General features: G+C 46.7%; 1 protein-coding gene across 2 annotated transcripts; it reads right to left on the bottom strand.

The window, feature by feature from the left end:
• Window positions 1-12,464: 12,464 nt before the first annotated feature.
• Window positions 12,465-15,720, bottom strand: LOC136493348 (nudix hydrolase 13, mitochondrial-like). Of its 2 annotated transcripts, none has more exons than XM_066489424.1 (5): window positions 15,346-15,720; window positions 15,018-15,224; window positions 14,821-14,904; window positions 13,031-13,186; window positions 12,465-12,936 (listed from the first exon to the last, which is right to left on the bottom strand). In XM_066489424.1, exons 2-5 carry the CDS (start codon window positions 15,207-15,209, stop codon window positions 12,754-12,756), a joined length of 615 nt encoding a protein of 204 aa, XP_066345521.1. In that variant the 5' UTR covers window positions 15,210-15,224; window positions 15,346-15,720; the 3' UTR covers window positions 12,465-12,753. The 2 variants fall into 2 exon arrangements, with proteins under 2 accessions (XP_066345521.1, XP_066345522.1); XM_066489425.1 differs by having other exon boundaries at window positions 15,018-15,219.
• Between the last annotated feature and the right edge of the window lie 8,124 nt (window positions 15,721-23,844).

The raw sequence follows: 23,844 nt of genomic DNA, 5'->3' as shown, positions 1-23,844 counted from the left end.
GATTACGTACAGTCGGTGAGCTATACGTGGTGAATCAAGAACCAGATTTTTAAAGTTTTGGACTTGAAGAAGGATCTAAGTTTAAGGTAAGTATAGCATGGGATCTTCTTGTTGTCCTATTCACTTTAATGATTTATTCATGCTGCATGTGTCTACCTTGACTACCATTAAAGATTCCCTACTACTTCGTTACCTTGTGCCTTGATTAATATGGGGTATTGCATTGGGTAGTATGATGCTAGTGCTCAAGTACAACCATGATCTTGTAACTTGACTAATGCTATATGCAATAAACACTAAAAGATGTTTTTAGCAACATGGCTCAAGAGGGCTAGAGCATTGGGCTGTTATTATGGTGCTCTAGATTCCTCTCCCTAAGGACTTATCTATAAGTGATCATCCGGAACTTACAGTACAGCTTTGAGAGCTATATGGCTCTGGCTTTAGTCAAGTATGAGGACATTTTCTAGCTTGGTAGTGGTTACCTTTATGGTGTAAGAATGGTTTGACAAATCGGGTATAGGACAACCTCTACTCTTATGTGTATAGCCATGATGAAATTGTGCCATTCGACAGGGGGTTCCTATATTTATTTGCCGAGTGAATCTAATGGCTCTAACTTGATAGATGAACCTTTGAAAGGCTTCATAGTGAATTCTGATGATCTTCCTTGGTAGTGGGTTAAGAGGCTCGCGACCTCAAGCGAAAGGGTAAATCACGACTCACAGTGAAAGTGTACAATCTCTGCAGAGTGTAAAACTAGTATATCAGCCGTGCTCACGATTACGAGCGGCCTTGGAACATTTATGGAATAGATGATCACTAATGGTTAATGATGATGAACACGGATGATACTGATGATGATGAAGATGCTCATTAATGATTACTGTTTATGCTATTCATTATTCATGTTTATCTGATCATGTGTTTATATGGGCTTGTGATAAACTTGTTGCTACTTCTATGCTAAAATTGTGACCATTAAAAGCTAATCACAGTGAAACCAGTGTTAACCTTTTGATCCTCATGAACCCCATGTTATATTTGTTGAGTACGACATGTATTTACGCTTGCTTTACTTCTTAAATCTTTGAAAAAATCTCGGATGGGTACTAGATTGCTAGTCTGGAGAAGTTAGGCTTGTGATCAACCAGTCAGTTGTCCCTGTGGAATTGAAGTCTTCACCGAAGATCGGTGTTGTCTTTCCACTGTTTGCTGTCTAAGGTTATATCATTTATACTAAGTACGTTATATATTGAGCATTGTCTTTTGATATTATCCTTATTTGTGGTTATATGTGAGATTTGACTTCCTAGAGTCACATATGGTGTGTATCTGATTTTGTTCTTAAAACCGGGTGCTACATGTGGCCAAAATGTTTACAACTTCTGATCACTGAGTCTGAGTCTGAGATATATAAATGATGAAACTCGTGTTTAGAGTATGATCACCACACCACTCGTTGGTTTTCCAGTTTTTTTCTTTTTGAAGGAAACTGGGAGGGGCAAGGCCCCTACTGGAATTAGTAAGGACTAACAAAGGGTACAACAAAAAGAAACAAAAATAGAGATTACAAAAAAAACTGAAAAATACAAGAAGAGCAGAGAGAAATTTCAGGGGACAAAGAGAGAAAGGAAGAGGCAGGCTAAAGATACGCAGGTAGTCTATCTTTCTTCTCCTCTGCTTCATGCCAGTCTCCCAACTTCCCAAGACCCAAGCAGTGGGCTAGGCCGTCACATCAATATGGACTAGACAGGGAACATGGCGTCCTCAGATCCTCACCGCAGGTGGGCTGGAGGAGCGGTGGCATAGCAGACATGAGAAGGAGGAGGCGACGGCTCGCCAGGGTGGAGTATGATGGCGTCAAAGAAACAGAATAGGGCTTGGCTCTCAGCCTTTGGGTTTGGACACTTGACACCGTCGCCGCCTCAGCAGCAGTAGCGCTCGAGCTTCCTCTGCCGTTTGCCGATGCTTCGCCCATGGCGTAAAGCGGAGGAGAGAAGCGATGGGTCCCAGAGTGGTATGGTATGGTGCGGAGAAATCAGATCCCAATTTTATATGTGGTTGTGTAATTTTCTACCAAATTGGGTGAGGGTTGTGGAGTTGTGGTTACGCACCAACCCATCTAAGTTCAAATCCTCTCTCGATCCATTTGAATTTAGGTGCCTATTTCTACAATTTGTCTTCTTAATGAAAGGTTGTCTCTTCTAAGATGGCTCTCATTTTTTTATTTTCTTTTGATGAGTTTTCATTCCTCAATAAAACCATTGTCATCACCGTCTTTTTCTATAACGTTCTCTATATATACTGGTGTTTTTATAATATTTTGATGGTAGATCATTATTATCTACATGCTTTTTCATATCTTAATCTAAAAAATATTTAGTTCTTCTTGCAACTTTTCCCCCATTCAATAAATTGAATAAAACTTTCAGTTAAATCCAATTGAGCAATCATAAACACTCAAGTATTGTCCTTTCTTTTAAAAGAAATAGGTAATTTCAACGGGAAAATTATGTACGGTTTGTTCCTTGTATTTTACACGTCCAATTTTATTTGGCAATTTAAAGAAATAAAATCTGACCTATTTTAATTATTGTCCATAACTAACTCAATGGTAATGCTAGCGCCCGCACGCCCGGACGGATTCCCATGTCCAGATGCCCACGCACTCCACGCAGGGCCCGCGGGGCTCGAGCGACAAGAGTGGGAGGGGTGCAATGCCTCCAATTCGGAAGGACCAGCCTGCGGCATCGATATGCATGCCCTACCGATGTCGGGAGGAGGACACACCGAGATGATGCAGCAGAAGGTGAGGAGAGATGCAACACCTGATCTACTTTTGAAACATCCAAATACAACAGTTGCAACATACGTCTGAAGGTAGTTGAAAACACTTGAAAAAAACACCTGAAAACACTTAACCATTGCAGCCATACGCAATATCCAAATAAAACACACGCAACATATGTGTGACACATCTAGATAAACACACTTGCAACATGTGTCTAGAAAACACAGATGAAACATACCTCTAAAACATCTGAAACACTCGAAACATACGCTTGCAACACCTCTGAAACAATTGCAGCATATACAACACGTGCAACATCACCCGATCTACTTTTGCAACATCCATATGAAATAATTGCAACATATATTTGAAACGTTTAAAACACTTGACACATACATATGCGACATAGGGAATGGGGAGGCTGGGCCAGTCAATTTCGGTTGTTGGGGTCAAAGACGGCGACGAGCTACTGCACGCAAGCACCACCGCCACCAGCGCCACTAGTACCAGGCTTGGCTCAGCGCCATCGTGGTGGGGCAAGCTCAGTCGCCGGGGTGAGAGAGGGCACCACCGGAGGTGGGGAGGACGCCATGCCAGGGTGGGGGAGAGTCTCCCACTCCCATGCAACACCGTCGCGACACATCCATGGATCTCGCTAGTGCTCCACAAATCTCGCCGGGGTGTGGGAGAGGGCCACTGGATTTGTGTGCATTAGGCGCTCCCGGTGAGTGAGGACGCCAGGGTGGGGGTGCCATCGGGGTGGGAGGCGGAGCCACCGGGGTGGGAGAGGGCACATGCCAGGGTGGGTGAGGGTGCCGCCGCTAGCCAAGGAGGCAGCCATGGCCGCGTGTTGGGGTGGGGTGGGGTGGGGTGGGGGCAGAGCGCGAGGGATTGGGTGCGGGAGTAAGCAAAGTGAGGCGTCTGTCCGTCCGGACGTCTTAATTGGAGCATTACCACTAATTCAGATCGAGGCAAAACAGTTGGATCCTTGACAGCATCATCGAATCACAATGCGCTGGGAACTTAAAGTGAATTCACTATCTAATATATCTTTTTCACTGTCTAATGTATCTTTTTTCTCTCGCTCAATTTCTACCATCTATCCAATGCTATCGGATGTTGTTGAAAATTTTGATTCCTTCGATTTTCAGTTATTAGTTCGTTGCTTGTTAATTTGTGGTTCATGATATCCATTTTCCTCTTAATTTCTACCCAAGCCGTCCAATTGTCCGTGCGGTCGGCGATCAGGTTGTAGTTTGTAGAATCTTTGATTTTGTATCTGCCTATTTTTTTAAAAAAAATTTAAGAGCCAATAGCAAGAGCATGTCAGGCATATATTAATAGAGAATAAGCATAATAAAAAACAAAATTAAAAAAAACTCATGAAGGAGGCAACGACAAAACTACTGCAGCAAGAAACACAAAACCGATGATCCTCTGAAGCATCAACTGTAAAACGTTACTATGTACACCACATAGAACAAAGCGATGAAAACTAGGAGGGGGAATAGGTTTTCCACAATGATACCTCCAACGAGGAGAATGACACCCATAGACATCGTCAATGCCTAATGGAGAACCAAGATTTTTCAACCAAACTCCTAGAGAGTAAGGGGTCTCACGACACTGCATCCAATGAGGGGCATGCCACTAGAGACGTCACCATTATCAGCCAAAGCCAAGGGCCTAACAGGTCTTTTGCTTGACAACACCCAACACCCAAACCCAAACCACCACATCATGGAGGACCATAGCAAACCGCCACCAATAGGAGATTGATGCGGCACTGATGAGGTCACAGACACGAGATCGATGCAGCACTGAAGAGGTCACAGACATGCGTGACCTGCCGCCGGCACGCCAGCCCACAAGGGCCGCTACCATCCTGCATGACACCAGCTACCACAAGAAGCAACATCATGTTCATGCACCATGCAATGAGTGTCGCCAACACCGTTGCATATCGATGCCCCCACAAATTTATAGAGGAACCACGAGCATCCCCACACAAAGCCACATCTTTCAATGAGCCTGTCATTTGCTGGTTGCCATAGCGGCGGGGAGCTGGTCCTGCCTAGGAGCTAGTCCATGAGGCTTGGCTAGGGCTGACCTTTTAGTGCAAACATGAAATCAAGACCCGGGTCATCGGTTCATCACAGTGTGAGGCGCTGATTGGAAAGAACTTTGAATGGGTCAGTCGCAAGGACGATGACAAACAATGCTACACCATGGATCATGCGTATGCGCCTATGTGTGCAACCCCTGTGAGCGAGTTGTGTCCGGCTGCTAGCACGAGCCGAATTGAGTCACTCAGGAGTTTAAGCGATACCAGGATGAAATGCATGGATATCATGTTTTCTGGTTTGCTCTATGGGTCGACTCTAAGTCTCTAGGAACTATAGGAGAGCCTACATGTGTATCTGGATGTGCTTAGGTGGAGAGGCTAAGGTCAAAGTTGACATAACTGACCGATCTACCGGAAGCTGTCGTGAGTCTAGCCATCGTTGCTCGGGGTGTGGCGAGCCCCCAAGCGCTTGTTTGTGGCGGAGTAGTTGCGGTCCTAGGGTCACGAGCTGGTGAAGGCACTTTTTATCGCGTGAGCGGTTGTAGCCAGTGTGGGTCGACCACCTGGGTAGCCCTGGGTCGACCCTTGCCGGCTCAACGTCCTCGATGGGTTAGCGAGTCCTCGAGGATGACTTCTTCGTCTCCGACTGACCGTGATCCTTGGTCTAGAGGGCCCGTGTGTTTTGGTGCTTGGACCCTCATGGCACGATGACGTCGTGGTTGCCACGTCTCTACTTTTGGGTGTGTTTGCCGCCCTTAGTGAAGAGCTAGCGTGACCTATTGCTGCGGAAGTGGGTTCTGAGGGCAACATGATTTGGTTCGCTCAGCGCGACACGTGGTGCGCTTTGGGGGCTCACTTCCTTGGACGCACGCGCCTTCGAGTGAAAGTTGACAGTTCGCAAAGGCATGATGGGCGACCAATCCATCATGTGGGATTGGACCCTGGTTCTGGGCTTAGCCTTGTGAGGCGTGGCGCTGGGTAGCCGCCTGATCACTAACGACGATGTTGTGTAGTGGCGAGTGGTTCCATCGCTCATGGGCGCCCTGACCTACTATGTTCCGCTGGCGGTGGAGACGCTACCCGAGCGTGACTCTAATGCTAGGTCCAGGCCTCCCACGCGGTGGGCCTAGACGGGGTAGAGGGCGGGTGATGGATGTTAGCCCGTTCGTGCAGATGATCTCATGGTTTCCCAAAAGGATGTGGCCGACTGGGGCATTCCAAGGGTGAGCTCGCCATGAGCCATGGGCCTCTGGCTTCCTGGGTGGAAGGCTTAGCCATGGCCGATGATGAGAGAAGGTACTGACCCCCCCTATGTAAGTGAACTTTAGGCATGCAGACACTAAGGGCAGTTCCGAGGGTGTGTCCACCATAAGCCGCTGGGTCCAGACCACCAGAGCGGAAGTTTGGGCCGCGCCGAAGGCGGACGTAGGCACTAGCCCTTCGACGCCGATGGACCTATGGTTTTCATGACGGATGTGGCCGCCATGGGCCATTCTATGAGCGAGTCCACCGGCGGTGCGAGGAGTCATCGCTTTCTTCTCAACAAACGAGAGTGCGCGACTGCCCCCCTACCTAACGCGCCAACCGTCGATGTTTTGTAAACTAGACTAGTAAATCTATACGAATGTCGCACTGCTTTAGGAAGACGATGGTAGCATCCAAAAGACACGAGGATTTATACTAGTTCAGGCCGGAGCCCTATGTCCAGTCCCAGAGATGATTCGAGTGCGTGTTCCTTGCTTGAATGCCCTGAAGTTCTTACAATGGGGTGCAAGAATGGTAGAAGAGGTAGGAGAGCTAGAGCTATGAGAATGGCTGCCCGAAGAAAAACTTTGAGAGCCCAGAGAGAGAGGAGGTGTGGTGAGAATGAAAATGATAGGTTGCCCTGAAAGAAGGCCTTGGTTGCCCTTATATAGAGTCTGGAGCCAGGTTACAAAGAAGGAGGTTCTCCTAACCGAGAGGTCATAAGCCTGATGGAGAGGGCCTAGCCAACTTGGCTTGCAAGTAACTGTCAGTCTTGGGCTGCACGTCTTGGCGTGGTTGTCGTTATGGTCTTGTGCTCACATCGCGGCATGCCGTGACGTGGTTAGCACAACAAGTTGAGATTCGAGAACAAGGTTAGCACAACAAGCGATGATAAAACAGAGGAAAGCTCAGGGCACGTTTGCGACCCTAGCCCGGAGGCCCTAGCTGCGCCCAGTGGGCTACAACTTGCCATGTTTGTGGTCAGTGGCCCACAAGCGAGCCTGGCTTCCCTGAGCCAAAAATGCCCTCTCCACCTGGCCCTCTAGAAACGACCAAAACCCTCATTTCTTTGGAGCCGAGCTTGTGGCGGCACACGCAGGCAATTTTGGGCGGCGACGGGGTGGCTCGCGTGGGCTCTGGCGGGAAGGGGAAACTTCTTCGCATGTGTCCCCGCTCCCTGCTCCCGCTCTGGCCGCCGCACGCGAAGCGAAATGGCGGTGATTTCGCCGGCCTTTATATACGGGTTCCCACTCTCTACTCTCTCCTTCTTCCACTCGGTGCTTGCTCTTCCACCTCCCTCGTGAGAGACCGGAGGTGAGTGGTGGTGCGTGGCGGCGGCGGCGACCTCCGGCTGGTTGTGGGTTTGGTCACGGCGCCGAGGTTCTTCGCCGCGTCCCCGCTCTGGCTGCTGCTGGGACTCTGTGGCAGTGGTGTTCCTCTTCTTCTCAGTCCACATCTGCTTCATCTTCTTCCCGATCTGCATCCTCTACTTCTAGATCTACCTCCTCTCCATTGTTTGGACCCCGAGCCAAGGTGAAATTGACCCCCAATCTTCTTTTTTGTGGTGCTTCTTGAAGTTCTTAGGATTTCTTGTTCATTGTTGTTCATGATCTATTAGGGTTTCATACTTGTTATAACTGCTTCATGCTCCTATTAGGGTTACTTGTACCTTGTTGTTCTTGATCTATTGGGATCATGATCTGTTAGAGTTGTTGATCTGTTTTAGATTAGTATTGTACCTTGCTGTTCATAACTATTTGATGCAGTTGTTAGTGTTACTTGTACCTTGTTGTTCTTGATCTATTAGGAATGTTGATATGTTTCTGATTACTATTGCTCTGAGTTTTTTGTTCCATCATTGGTCGATGATGTTGTCCAAATTAAGCACTAGGAGGCATCACATACAAGATGCAGCCGTGCTTTTGTTCATATGCATTCATTTCACATTCATGTTGATGCCTAGCAGGGTACATTAAGCTAAAATTATGTTACATTTTTACATGCATTGTAGATGGATCTGTCTTTGAGCCAGTGACATGCTGTGTAGGAAGGCAGCTGCCTTGACTGTTGTTATGGTTTCCTTTGTATCCACTAGGCTGAAAAGGAAAACCCCTGAACCTAAAACCCCACTGCATGATCCTATAGCACTGGCCCTGATTAGGGATGAAAATGAACTAGCACAGACAGAGAACACTGAGAATGATATACAACTCCACTGATTCAGAGTGTATTTCTATGATTAGGATGAAGAGAGCTGCTTTTTTAAGTTAGTGAGAACTTTTAGAGAGAGGAGTCTTGTCACTGATAGGGAGGGGGTGTCAGTAGAAGAGCAGGTTGCCATGTTTTTACATGTTGTAGGGCACAACCAAAGATTTAGGGTTGTCCACCAGTCCTTTAGGAGGTCCATCCAAACTATCCACAAGCACTTCCATCAAGTGTTGTATGCTGTGGGTGAGCTTAGGAATGAAATGATAAAGCCAGCTAGCACTACCACTCACCCAAAGATTCTTGGAAGCCATATATGGAATCCATATTTTAAGGTAATTGTATACCCTAGGTTCATTAGTTACATTAGACCTATTGCAATGACTGACCCATGCTTTTTAGGATGTCATTGGCTTTATAGATGGCACTCATTTCCTAGCAAGGGTTCCTAGGCGCATGCAACAAGCTTTTCAGGGGTAGGAAAAAGGATCCCACCCAAAATGTGATGGTAGCTGTGAATTGTGATCTGAAATTCACTTATGTCCTGGCTGGCTAGGAGGGCTCTGCCCATGATGCAACTGTTTTGGCAGATGCTGTAGCCAGGGAAGATGGCTTAAGTTTGCCATAAGGTAATTGCACACCAACACTAATTACATATTCCATGGCCTATTAACACACACTCTCACAGTAGATGTCTTGTGTAGGTAAAATGTTCTTGGTAGATGTTGGGTATGCATGCAAAAATGGTTTCCTACCTCCCTACAGGGGGGGTTAGGTACCATTTGTCTAAGTATGGCCCAAGGAATAGGCCCACCAATGCAAGGGAGCTCTACAACCTTAGGCACTCATCACTTAGAGTGACTGTGGAGAGGGCTATAGGTGCACTGAAGGGCAGGTTTAGGATCTTGGACAACAAACCCTTCTACAAGTATAGGACACAAGTGAAGCTTGTAGTTGTCGGTGCCATTTTGCACAACTAGATCCTAGGTTTTGGCATTGATGAAGTAGTGCCTGATGAGGAAGGTTTCACTGCTTCTGCTGATCCAACCAACCTACCCCCAGCCCATCTGGACCAAGACTCTGTTGACATGGCTGAAATAAGGGATGTCATTTGTAATGCTATGTGGGAAGGGAGGGGAACAAACACTATTTGATGTAATATGTTCTTGAATTTAGCTTCTGTACCCTGCTATAGAACTCATGTGTGTGTTATGGTGATGTAATAATTTGGTGGACAAAGCTGAGACCAATTTTATGCTTCATTCATTCTATTGTTGTTAATCTTACTATCAGTCTATTCTTGAATCATTCTGTTCTTCATGATCTGTCAGTCTGTTGTTTATTCATGCAACTGTTAATATTGTTGTCAGTCTGTTCTTGATTCATTCTGTTGTTGATTTCATTACATGCCAGCCCTAGGATGGATTCAGGTGCATTTGAGGGTGGGTTTGTTGCTGGTACTTCAGTGATGGAGCAGCTCATCAATGGTGGTTCTGCCCCTGTTGTAGCTAGTGCTGGTGCTAGTGCTGCTGCCCCTGTTGTAGCTGGTGCTGGTGTTGCTCCTAGGTGCAGCGAACCCTGTTGATGTTGCTGCTCCTGTGGCTGGGAATGGGGCTATGAGGGCAATGAGGTGGACCAACACCACCTCTGGCTTTGTGCTAAGGAGGATGGTTGCCCTTGTTAGTGATGGTAGCAGGCCTGACAAGGTTTTCAAGGACAAAGATGTGAATTCTATGGCCAAAGCCCTCAAGCTAGTTCTATGGGGAGGTTGTTAGCCCAACTCAAGTGTACAACCACTTGAGGAAGTGCAGACAGAAATGGGCTAGGGTGAGCAAGCTGAAGGACCTTAGTGGTGCTCTTTGGGATGACTAGGCTCATGCTATCATGCTTGAGCAAAAGCACTACCTTAGCCACTTCAAGGTAGCAATTTGATCTCGTCTTTGCCTTGACTACCTACATTTGCCTTTCTTAAACTACATTTGCCCAACCCTGTAGGACCATCCTAAAGATGTAGAGTTTCTTAACTGCCCTATTAGGTTGTACACTGAGATGGAGGCTATCTTTGCTAATGCCATGGCCACAGGCAAGTTTGCACTTGGGTCTAGTGAAGCCTTAGGGCAGAACCAGGCTGACAGTGTTGGTGCCAAGGCTGATGGTCCTCCTTTGACCCACACCACAGTTCCTAGTGAACAGGGAGGGGATAGCAAGGCCACTGAACTGCTTCCTACCTCCTCAGCTGCTGGCCCAAAGAGGAAGAGAGGGAACTTCTCTGAGGAGGAGATGCTCATGTTGACTAACATGTCAGATGCTTGTGAATAATGTGGCCAATGCTCTTAGGGAGACTAGACCTGCCCATGTTGATGCCAATCTATACCTTGCTGTGATGGAGATGCCTGGCTTCAGTGAGGAGGCACTTATTGTTGCCTACACCTTCCTCCTAGGACAACAAGGCCCAAGGCAGGGGCTTTGTGAACATGAGTGATGCCCACAGGGCCCTTTGGCTTAGGACCTTCCTGGTCAAAAACTACTATGTGTAGTTCCACTACACATGAAGGGCTAGAAGGCCAGGAGGGGGTTGACTGTAGAGATGTATAGTTCCTCCACCCTCCTCACCCACTCTCTCTTCTTTTGACAACAGGAGCTTTTGTGCAGTCTGCTTGTTCTTTTGACACCTGACCTTGATGGTGTAGTTTGCCTAGGAGGGTGGCTAACAATAGGCAAGGATTTGGGAATATTTGAGCCTTGGCTATTGGGCTGAACTTGGTATTGTAAGAAACTTATTTGTAGCCTCTGTTGACTACTTTTTATTTGATAACTAGTTGCCTATTTGTGTTGTTTATGCCCTGGTGGTAACTGTAGGATTTAAAGGCCTATGATGCATAAAACAAACATGAGTTGGCTACCTTATTCTTGTTTTGATGGTTTTGTTGTTGTGCTTTGTTCTTTATTTGCATATCCTTCCATTCTACACTTATGCTCAGTTGTACTACATAGCAACAACATCCTCTTGTGATGGCTGATGGCAGTGGGTGCAACTGATCAAAAGGTCTGTATGACAGTGAGTACAACTATTGTTTATTTGCCTCTTTATTTGGTTCTTACAATTCTTGGTAGCCACCAATGACTAAACAAAGAAAAAACCACCAAACTACTAAGCTGAGGCTAATTTTTTTATCAAGTAGCCGATGATGTTCATCATCATTCAAACTGAATGGTCGACTAAGGCATGTCATTCAGACCACTTACATGTTCTACATTTGGTTGGTTTCAGAGAATACCTCCTTGCTATGTGGTCCTTGAAGGAAAGAAACCTGTGATTTATTTTTACACGGTATGAGTGTGCTAAGCAAGTGCTTAGGGAAGAAGGGGCTATCTATCAGAAGTACAACAACTATGATGATGCTCTTAGAGATTTTAATGCAAGGGTACCTCAAGAACCCTTACTGTTACCAATTGATGCCCATCATGGGGATGCATCAGCATCCCATGAACCTGGTGACAGCTTAAGGTTCTGAAATCTATCCTTATTCACCTGGGCTGCAAGGCTGTTGCAAAAATACTGTCATCTTGATCTTGTTTATGGTTGTAGTTAGTTTGTCACTCAAGCTGTTCATGTGCCACAGCTGTTGTTTTAATTAGGCCGATGATGACACAATAGGATGACTACATTAGCTGGCTACATGCCACTTTGATTCATGTACTCTCTTTTCTGTTAACTTATTGCCCTTCTCGGCTTGCCAAACTACTTAATTCTGCTACTGTTCTTAATTTGCTTATTTGATTATGCAATGTAGCCGGCAATGTATGTGTTGATTAAATGGAATTAGTCTGAGGCCTATGTCTTTTGTATATTTTCATTCAAAGTGTTTGCTTCTCTATTGATCATGATGTTCTTCCTTCTCTTTTGGGCCAGGCCGAGCACAGCAGCTGGCAAACACAATCTGTGCTCGGCAGTTGGTGGCGGCTGGCGTTTGAGCCCGACTGAGTATTGGGTCACAAACACCTAGCTCATCTAGGCCGGGTTGAATCGGTATAGGTGTGCAAATAAGCTACGTTGCAGCAGTTGAGGCAGGTCCTGCCCACGCCTGGTCCGTTTGGACTGGCTAGGCCGTGCTAGTCCAGATGCGCAAACGCGCCCTTAATGACTTGACAAAGTCAAGGAAACTCTAGCTACGCACTGACAGTTGTATCCATTTAATCCGTGGCCTAACCAAAATCATTTACAGGCCCAGGGTTGACCGGACAAGTTTGCAAACACTGCATTTGTTGAAGCTAGAGCATTTCCTAGGAAGCCAACCGACACCAAGTTCATTCGAAGGAACAGCCGTGCCTGAGGTGACCCCCAGATGAGGATTTGCACATGTTGAGAATCAAGTCGGAACAGAGAGCTTCAGATGGTCGATTTTATGACTGCTGCGTGGCATTGACATTGGCATTGGTGAAGCTACCACAGCGCCACCGCTCGATCCGCGGTGGCTGCGGCCGCCTTGACCATCATGTACACGCCGGCGTGCTCGCCGAGCCCCTCCGCGGCGGGCTTGGGCTCCGCCAGGCGGTCCAGCAGCGCCGACAGCGCCTCGCGCATCCAGTCGTAGCGGCAGAGGCGGTACGCGTCCGCCGAGGAGACCTGCACATACGTTGCCATCGATCCAGCAGCCGTTAATAACTCTGAGCACCAGCGGATTGCCCTTTTTTTTTTGCCAATGGTGTTACGAGCTCACCCACTGCCTGCCGTGGGTGTCCTGCTCGGGCCACTGCTCCAGCTCCTCGGCCACCTCCAGAGCGAAGATGTAGCCCTTGCAGGCGCCCCGGGGGCTGTCGTCGCTGCTCACCGGGCTGCTCTTGCTCCTGAACACCCACATCCCGAGCGCAGTCCGCTGGGAGAAACAAACATAGACAGCAATCAGCATTCATTCATCAGTTAATCAATCCCTTCTTCCTTCCGGTGTTGGTTTCAACAAAACTGATTATTTAGCAGATGTTCGATTTAATTTCTGGGCTCTCTTTGCTAAACAAAAGAAAACAAATTTTACTTGTATTCTATTTATTCTAGACTGGGTGACATGTGTTTGCCAAGCAGGAGACACAGCACATGCATACTGGCCGGCCATGGATACAATGGGGAAAAAAAGGGTGGTGACTGGCTCAGATCTCTGAATCTCGTGTTTAGTTTCAGGAAGTTGGAATTTGGGGCTACTGTAGCACTTTCATTTTTATTTGGTAATTAGTGTTCAATCATGGACTAATTAAGCTTAAAACGTTCGTCTCGTAATTTCCCATCAAACTGTGCAATTAGTTTTTTTTCGTCTACATTTAATGCTCCATACACAGGCCGCAAACATTTAATGTGATAGATACTGTAGCACTTTTTGAGAATTTAGGGTGAAACTAAACAAGCCGTGAAAAAGAAAAAACGCCTTCTGAGTTCTGAGTTCTGACAAGAAGCCCAGCCAGGGGCGAATAAAGCGAGCAATCATTCGCAATCTATCTGGGCTTCCCATCTCGATGACAGGAGCACCATTGTAAAAATAAAATTAAAAACATCGCATTGCGCAATTGCCGTGCTTATCTTGAACTCGTTTATCAGAAAATTTCTTCGTTGAGCAAGTCAACGGCAAAGTCTCCTATACTGTTGGTTTCTGACGATCCGCCGCAGCAATAGCATAACTTTCGTGAGGGAAATTTCCCTGTCACTTTCGCTATCGAGCGAGCATCGTCGCTGTCTAATTCTTCAGCTATTCGGCTTATTCAAGTGTATCCTCAGAAATCTCTAGATGTCAGTGACCTCAATTCAGGGTTCTTTGTTTTTTCGAGCCAGCCAGTAAGAAGCCGGTTCAGCTAAGGCCCTCGGCAGTGCATAGTGCCAAAAGAAGAGAAAAAAAATCTGAGCACCGCTTTATACACTACGGCAGTCGATGTCAGTGTCCTGAAATTTCTAAAGCGGATCAAGTAGTTGCTCCGCTGCCGTGAATTAAATAATCAAAGCTGGATGCTTTTGCCTAGTACTCCGTACATCAGATGGATTGATGTAGTATTTTATATGGATGTTTTTTCGTTTGCGGGACCAAGAGCGATGTTAGCACTCTGTGGCTTGATGATGCCAGTTCTGATGAGCCTACGTGTATTGAAAAAAAATTTCAGGCACTACTAGTACGCTGTGGAGGGCCTAACTAGAGATCATAATCACAAACAAACAAACCTGAGCTTCTCCATTATATTTCCTATAGACAGGCAGGCAGCTTTCATCGATCCATGGATGAAGTGAATTTTTTTAAGCGGATAATCTTGCAACTAGTCAGCAGCTGGTTGCTTGGTTTGCTAGGATCATGTTCGCCCACGTAAACGATAACGACGCGGACAGCAGGCGCCCGTCGCCATCAACTGCGTGCTTTTTTCACTCTGGGAGGATCGAGCTACTAGCAAGATTGCTACGAAGAACGCCGGCGACGGACGACGCTAGCGACGTGGAGGTGAGAGCGAGACTGTGAGAGAGACAGAAGAAAGCAGTTACGTTGATGGCGCCCCTGACGCCGGCCTCCTCCAGCGCCTCGCGGCACGCCGCCTCGTGCACGTCCTCGTCGTCCTCCCACCCGCCCTGCCAAGTGCCGAAAGAGGAAGGCGATGCGCTAATTAGCTGAGACGTTGATCGATCGCAGGCCCATGCAGTTGTGAGGTGTGTGACTGCTAGTTGGAGTTGGAGTAGGTTACCTTGGGGAAGACGAGGTCGTCCCTGTTGGGCGTGGAGACCATGAGCAGCTCGGGCTGGCCGTCCGCGCCCACACGGTACGGCACGCACCCGGCCACCAGGCGGTACTCGCCGTCGTAGCGCTGCCGCAGCCGGCCCTTCCTCGCCACCAGGATCTTCTTCTTCTCTCCAGCTGACGGCGACGGCGACGCCATTTTCAATCTGCTGCACTGCACCAAGAAACCAAAACTGGACACGGTAAACCAAAACTGGACGCGGTTGGTGACCGACCGATACATACTCAAGCTTTTTTTTTTCTGCAGAGAAACAGAGGATCAAAGCGAGGCAAACCTTGCGAGAGACGACAAGAATAAGCAGAGACCGAGCAGAGGACTGAGATGGAAGAGCAGAGCTCAAGAAAGGATCAGAGATGGCCAGAAAGGGTTTGAAGCTCTCATTCAGTGGTTTGATTTTGATCAGGGAGATGGAGAAGAGGGAGCTGAGGCGACGTAGGAGACGCTTCCCGCCTGATTTAAAGACGCGAGGCTAGGTTGAGAAGGTCAACCGCCATTAACGCACCAGCACCGGCCAACCAGACAGAGCCACTGTTCCTCTGTCCCGAGCAGAGGCAAGAGGACTAAAGAAAAGAATTGCGGCCAGTATACATATACAAATACAATGATTTGGGAGGAGGAAGAACCCAAGAGGAGGAGCACTGGAACAGTGCTACGTACCCCCTAGTAAAGAATGCGAGACCCGTTGAAATGGGCGGCACCTCGAGCCGGCCTAAGATTGGAATCCAGGAGAAGGCGGCTGGTTGGGGTTCGTTTCGTTTCGGGAGCAGCGATGGACAACGTTTATAAAACGAGTCACCGAGCCGCAAAGCCTGTGACACTGAGGGGTTTCTTTTTCTTCGATATAACACACTGAAGGTTAATAGAGGGACAAGAAAAAGGACAAGTCGAGCTGCTATATTAGACCAGTATAGATGAGGATGGAGATGAAATAAGCTGTATAGAGATAAAACTTATCTACACGATTTTCAACAAATATACTTTTTATAATAACAATCTATACGTATTCCTAATAATAAAGAGGCAGAATTTTAGGCTGTGTTTAGTTGTAGGAATTTGGATTTTGGGGACTACTGTAGCACGTTCATTTTTATTTGGCAAATAGTGTTCAAACATAGACTAATTAGACTCAAAACGTTAGTCTCGCAATTTCCCACCAAACTGTGCAATTAGTTTTTCTTTTCATCTACATTTAATGTTCCATACACGGGCCGCAAACATTCGATGTGACAGGTACTGTAGCAACTTTTTAGAAGTTGGGAGTGGAACTAAACAAGGGCTTAGTCTATTTTTTCGGTTCTGTCCATTTTTTTTGTCCCTCTCCCTATATCTACTAGATAATGGAGAGTTTCTTCTGGTCGGGCTTATATACATGGTTAATTACTATCTACGAGTTCAAATAGGAGTACGTAGGAGTATTTCTGTGTCAGATATATTGGCCAGGGGTACCCTGCACCGTCCGTATATGTGATATGACCATCGCCAAGCTATCGGCCCAGCAACTGCCAAAGATGAGGCCCGCAAGGGTTGACGAGGTCGACTAACATGGAGATCAAGGCAAGCCAACATGGGCGTATCTGGACGATAGCTAGGATCAATCTGTTGCGCATGTCGTGTAACAAACTAGAAATCTAATTTGTTAGCCCGATCGCCCTCGTTGTAACCTTACCCCTCTGCCTATATAAAGGAGGAAAGGGACCTCGGGCTCGGGAATCCATCTTCCACCATTCCAATCTACAACGTAGCTAGGAGCAACAACCCCTGTAATTGAGCATACAAATACAAGAGCAGCAGCAGCGCTGGAGTATAGTTTAGCGCGCTACCACGCCCCGAACCAATATAAATCCTTATGTCTCGTGTGCTACCATCCGATTCCATCTACGTGATCTTGTTGCTAGGCATTGCCGAAGCTAAATCATCCGAAAGTTGACGTGCCAGGTGGGGGCCTTTCGCGTAAAGATTTATTTTTGTGTTTCGGATGGCTATTTTCCACAGGACGGGTAAAGGTGCAACCAAGAGGCGCCCGGAGAAGGACGGCCACGATGTTGCCACCTTCGCGCGATCGAGTGACCGGCGACGTAACAACCCCAACAACCTGTGTGCGGGCTTCTACACCATAGTTCGCCTAATCAACTTTACCTCACCGAGCTCGGGAATGCGATCGTGGCAGGACCACTTCAGTTGGCCCATCATGTAAGTCGCTATGCCGAGTCTACTTTCTCTCAATTTTGTCAAGAGTACCTCCATGACACTGCTCGCAAAATCTAGTGGGAGTCAAACCACCCAGATGATGTGGAACCATCGCCATCAGTTAGATGCTGTTTTGCCTAGATTCTTTGACAGGCTCAAGAGCACTGCTATGGCAAGTGCCTATGAACTTTTTCTAGCTTTCGTGATCAACCCTAACAGGGCTGGGGCACCCCGGATAACGAAGTGGAATCACGGATCTAACTGGCTAAGTGTCAAGTGAAGCCAAAAACTGGGCCATCGAGCAAATCTTGGCTACGCCATGAACCTCTCATGTCAAAACCATGGATACCCTATGATCCACCTCGCCAAAGATTTTAAGTCTTACTGCGAGACATGCGCTACGGCAGCTCCCCCGTGAAGCACCCCCCCCCAAGGGGACAATCGACGTCACAAGGGATACTCGAAGCAAACCCTCAAACGAGTAATGACCATCCGGGCCCATACTGGGACCCGATCGGATTCAGGACACCCACCTGCTGCTCAGGATGCTCATGCCATAACACTCGCGACCATGGCCCGATTGCCTTGGTCGGAGCACCCGATCACTTTCAACGAAAGCGACCAACCCGAACACTCGGTTGATGTCGACAGGTTTCCCCTAGTCATCAATGCAGTCCTCGAGACTGTCCATGCCACTAAGATCTTCATGGATGGAGGAAGTGATTCCAACCTCATATATTGGACACTTTCAAAAGACTAAAGATTGGCATAGATAAATTGTGCCCGCCAAGGGGCCTGATTATCGGAATAGTACCAGGGAGACTGGCGATGCCCCTTGGCATTATCGATCTAAGGGTCATGTTTGGTGAAGCGGCAAACTACCACCAGGAGATACTCTCCTTCGAGGTCGTTGACTTCCAAGACACATACCATGCCGTGCTCGGCATACCGTGTTTTGTCAAGTTCATGGCCGTACCTCACTATGCGTACTTGAAGATGAAGATGCCAGGTCCTAATGGTATCATCACTGTCTCTGGGGACCTTTACAATGCCTATCAATGCGATTTACTTGACATTGAGAATGCGGTCTGAAACTTAGATTCGGCGCAGCACGAGCTGGACTACCTCCTCATGCAGAGGCAGGACTTGGGGGCTCTGATACGAGCACCGCTGCTGAAAGCTCTAGTTTGGTTTTGGTGAATTGACGAAACCCTAAGTGCTAACCTAGTTTATCAAGTGATCATGAGATAGGTAGCACATTCCAAGTGGCGAAGCAAATGAAGATCATGACATGATGATGGTGATGCCATGGTGATGATCAAGTGCTTGGACTTGAAAAGAAGAAAGAGAAAAACAAAAGGCTCAAGGCAAAGGTATAAATAGTAGGAGCTATTTTGTTTTGGTGATCAAGACACTTAGAGAGTGTGATCACATTTAGGTTCGATAGCCGTACTATTAAGAGGGGTTTAACTCGTATCGGAATGCTGGTTATCAAAGTGCCACTAGATGCTCTAACTCATTGCATATGTATTTAGGATCTAGTGGAGTGCTAACACCCTTGAAAATGTTTATGAAAATATGCTAACACATGTGCACAAGGTGATACACTTGGTGGTTGGCACATTTGAGCAAGGGTTAGGAACTTCACCGGCGGAGTGTCTGCCCGTAGAGTGCGGACAGTCCGACAGTGCCACCGGCACCCTAAACTTAGGTGAACGTAGTCACTATAAGTGACCGGACGCTAGTCTCTAAAGGACCGGTGCATCCAGTCAGTAGCAGCAGAAGAAGCGTAGCGTCGGTCGTCGATCGGACACAGGCGCTGAAACGACCGGACGCTGGCTGGCTACGTCTGGTCACAATGACATGGTCATGCACAGGGGAAACGCCGAGTGACTGGACGCTGGGTGTGTCCGGTCGAGCATGACCGGACGCGTCCGGTTGTGAAAAGTCATCTCTGGATGCTTACCAGAAATGACCGGACGCTGAGGTTCAGCGTCCGGTCACTTTGAGCTGCAGTGTCCGATCATCACTTGACCGTTGAGATCGGGTGATCAACATTTGAAGGGAGGGGACACGTGGCACGCATCGCGTGACTGGACGCTGAGGTCCAGCGTCCAGTCACCCCGTGTTGTGCCCAGTGAAGGGGTACAATGGCTCTATTTCATGGGGGCTTCTATTTAAGCCCCATGGCCGGCTCAAGCTCACTCTCTTGGCCATTTACATTGACATAGCAACCTTGTGAGCTTAGCCAAAGCCCTCCCACTCATCTCCATCATTGATTCATTATCTTTGTGAGATTGGGAGAGAATCCAAGTGCATTGCTTGAGTAGTTTGCATCTAGAGGCACTTGGTGTTCGTGTTTTGCTGTGGGATTCGCTTGTTACTCTTGGTTGTTGATGCCACCTAGACGGCTTGGAGCAACGAGGATCATCGAGCGGAGGGTGGTGATTGTCTTCGGCTCCGATCAGTAGTGATTGTGAGTGGTTCTTGACCTTTCCCCAGCGGAGAGCCAAAAGGTACTCTAGTGAATTGCTCGTGGCTTGTGTGATCCTCATCTTGTGTTGGTTGTGCGGCACCCTATTGAGTGTTTGGCGTGTGATGCCAATTAGCGCATGAACCTCCAAGTGACTGAATCGCCACAATGAGGAGTAGCTTGCCGACAAGCAAGTGAACCTCGGTAAAAAATCATTGTGTTCATCATTTGATTCTGAGGTGATTGGTCTTCATTGGTATTCATCCTTGGATTGCTTGGTTCACTCCTTGACATGGCGGTATAACTATCTTGCTCACTCTCTACATTACCGCAAACTAGTTGTCAAGCTCTTTAGTGTAGCTAGTTGTGAGAGCTTATTAGTTTGGTTAGTATGGCTCTTTAGTTAGCTTTTGATAGCACACTAACTTAGTGTAGTGTCATAGCTATTGTGTGGATAGAATCTATATAAACTAGAATTGTGGTAGGTGGCTTGCATTTTTAGTAGGCTAGCGCAACACTCGCATTGCCTCATAATTGTCTAACCGGTTTGTTAAGTGTGGTTGTAGAAATTTTTAAATAGGCTATTCACCCCCCCCCCTCTAGCCATTAGGACCTTTCAGCTGCGTTTCAACTTCCCTTCTCCACCCCTCAAAGAAAAAAGGTTGTCACTAGCACAATTCACACCCTCGAGACAGGCCATGGCCCCCTCATTCACTGCCTAGAGAAGAGTCAAGGAAGGTACGATTGGAGAAAACTGATCCAAGTAAGACCACAAACATCGGAAGGAGCCTAAACCAGGCCCAACAAGACGAACTCGTCAAATTCCCAATTGACAATCAGGACATCTTCACCTAGAAACCCTCAGACAATCTAGGAATCCCGAGAGAAATCTTCGAGCATTCCCTGAGGATCCGAACCGATGCCAAGCTAGTCAAGCCACGCTTAAGATAGTTTGACAACTGAGCGACGTAGGGCAATAGAAGAAGAGATAGCCAAACTCCTCAACATGGGCTTCATCATAGAGGTTTTGCATCTAGACTGGCTCGCAAATCCTGTCTTGGTGCCCAAAAAGAACAAGTGGAGAATGTGTGTTGACTACATGGGTCTTAACAAGGTGTGTTCCCAAGAATCCTTACCCCTTGACCCATATAGACCAGATCATCAACTCCACAGTAGTTTCAGAATTGCTCTATTTCCTCGACACTTATTTCGGTTATCACCAGATCTGGATGAAAGAATCTAACCAACTAGCTACTTCGTTCATCACCCCGATCGGAGCATACTACTATGTCACCATGTCGTTTGAACTGAAGAACGCGGGGGCTACCTACTAGCGCTGCATGAAGCGCTGCCTCCATGAACAGATCGGCAGAAACACCGAGGCTTATGTAGATGACATGGTCATCAAGTCATCCTAAAGCTAGGGATCTTATTCAAGATCTTTCGAAGACCTTCGATAACCTTTGAAGGTTCAAGATCAAGCTCAACCTAGAGAAATGTACCTTCGGGGTACCATTCGGCAAACTGCTCGGCTATATCATATCGGCACGCGGGATTGAGACCAATCCAATGAAGGTCAAGGTCATCCTCGATATGGGCCCCCTCGAGCGTTGAGAGACGCCCATAAATTCATGGGATGTCTGTCTTCCCTAAGCCGATTCATCTCCAGGTTGGGCGAGAGAGGACTCCCTCTCTACAAGCTCTTGCGCAAGATGCCTAGAGTGGCGATGGAGCTCAGAAGCACTAGAATGCCTTTGATGATATCAAGGATTTCCTCACCAAACCCCCTATTTTGGTGGCTCCTAATGAAGAAGAGCCTCTGCTCCTATATGTCGCGGCTACCACCCAGGTGGTCAGTGTGGGTATAGTTGTCGAAAGGAAGGAAGAGGGCCACATATAGACCATTCAGCGATCGATATACTTTCTCAGTCAAATACTAGCTGAGAGCAAGACTCGCTACTAGCACATCCAGAAGATACTCTATGGAGTGTACTTAGCAAAGAAAAAGCTGGTTCACTACTTTGACTCACACCCGATCACTATAGTCACTTCCTTTCCGCTGGAGAGATCATCAACAATCGGGACTACGACCTGGATGGATTGCCAAATGGGCTTTGGAGCTCATGGTGTATGGCATCACATACGCGCCACACACAGCCATAAAATCCAAATCCTTGGTGGACTTCATCGCCGAGTGGATAGAAGCACACATCGACCTACCTGCGGTTGATCTAGAGTACTTGGAACATGTACTTCGATGGCTCTCTCATGCTGCAAGGATGTGGTAGAACCTACCTAATCTAATGCCTCCTAGGAGTACTTGTCTTCTATTAGACACTAAGTACTTAAGGGAAGACTGCTAAATTACGCAGTTCCATCGAGCACACCCCAAGGGAGAACCCAAAAATCCACTATTTTTCCATTAGGATCACAAATGAGAGAATAAAGCTTACAACATTCTTAAATCACTTTTTACATCACTTTCCATGCAGCATCAGAATATAATATTTATGGATTATAACAGCAGAATATACCCATGTTATTAGAGTTATGAACAATTTAATTTAACAGAGGAATATAAACATATGATTCAGAGTTACAGCAGAAATAAATATCTATTCATAACATGATGAAGCATTGATATATAAGCTATGACACCAGATTATAAAACTTCTATTTATAAAATATTTAGTGAGAGTTATAAATAAAAACTAAGATCGCATTGTAAAAGAATCCTCTCTGAGCCCACCAGGAGGTTTCCACACACAAGTGTCAGCTCCACATGTCCTTGTCACCTGCAATAGGGTAGAACAAACCCTGAGTACTTAATTATACTCTACGAGACTTACCTATCAGGAGGAAAAAAAGACTCCTAAGGGTATACAAGGCTATCTGGCATGTGGGTTTATTGCATATGTAGGAGCATTACTAAACGTGCATCCTCATATTCAATTTTATTAGCAGTCATCATTAATTCATTAACTAACCATTCTATGTAAGCACCTGTGCTACTTTCAAGTAGGTGGTAAGCAATCAGAATATTTTACCATCTTTCATCTTCTAGTTCCTTACTAAGGGTGCTAGATTGTAGACAAGTCAGTACTGGATCACCCAGCGATTCGCGAATCAATGTGCCCAGCTGGGTACCTAGAAACACACACCCCTACTTGTACCCCAGGCACAAGCAAGATCAACCCACTACCCTCCTATCATGGGGTCCAGGTCCCCGTCCAAACTTGGACTCTAAGCCCCCGCTCCTAAGTCCTAGACTCAGTGTGGTGCTTAGACCTCCACCATCCTTGTCTCCAATCAATCAGTCTGGAAAGAGCCAGAACCCATGGCAAGAGAGCAATGAGTCTTCCCGCGCCCATACACAAGTATGTGTTCAGGATAATAAGTCTGTGACCTGCCTAGAACCCAATACAGCGGCAGGTCCTTAACTGACACAGGCGGAACAAATGCAATCCGAGCCTCGCTTGAATGCCAAACCATATATATTCTAGGTGATAATAATATAGCAGCAACAATAATATATTTCACATCTCTCGCGAGTGACAGGCAATCACTCGACTTCTACCTGAGTCCTATAGCATAGCAATCTACACGATCCTGTCATACTAGTAGGACTCATAAGATAAAGATATATATATATATATATATATATATATATATATATATATATATATATATATATATATATATATATAAGTGGGTTTCATTCAACTCCTTAAACTTAATGCACAAGCATAAATTAAAGTGCAGAATAATAGGGGTTATGCACCGGGGCTTGCCTAGGTAAAATATAACCAAAAGTTAGCATTCCATCTTCGTGACATGATCCCTAGCACCATCTTTTCAGCTACTCCAGTAGATACCATCGATCCATCATCGTTCCTATTAGGATATGTATTGATGCAAATGCATAGATGTAAATAATCAACGACAGCCGAAATTCTTAGAAATCCAATCACGCCTCACAAGCTAATGAGATAGCTCTAACGCGCTAGTCTACATATCCATGTCGTCAAGTAAGGCTTGTTCTCGGAAATGTTTTCGTTCTACAAACACCCAATTATTTTTGACATTTGATTGATTAAATATATATTTATGCAC

This window comes from Miscanthus floridulus, chromosome 11, assembly GCF_019320115.1.
Source record: "Miscanthus floridulus cultivar M001 chromosome 11, ASM1932011v1, whole genome shotgun sequence".
Taxonomy (NCBI): Eukaryota; Viridiplantae; Streptophyta; class Magnoliopsida; order Poales; family Poaceae; genus Miscanthus; species Miscanthus floridulus.
The sequence above is the reverse complement of the archived record's forward strand: the minus strand, read 5'-3'. Positions and strand labels throughout refer to the sequence as shown.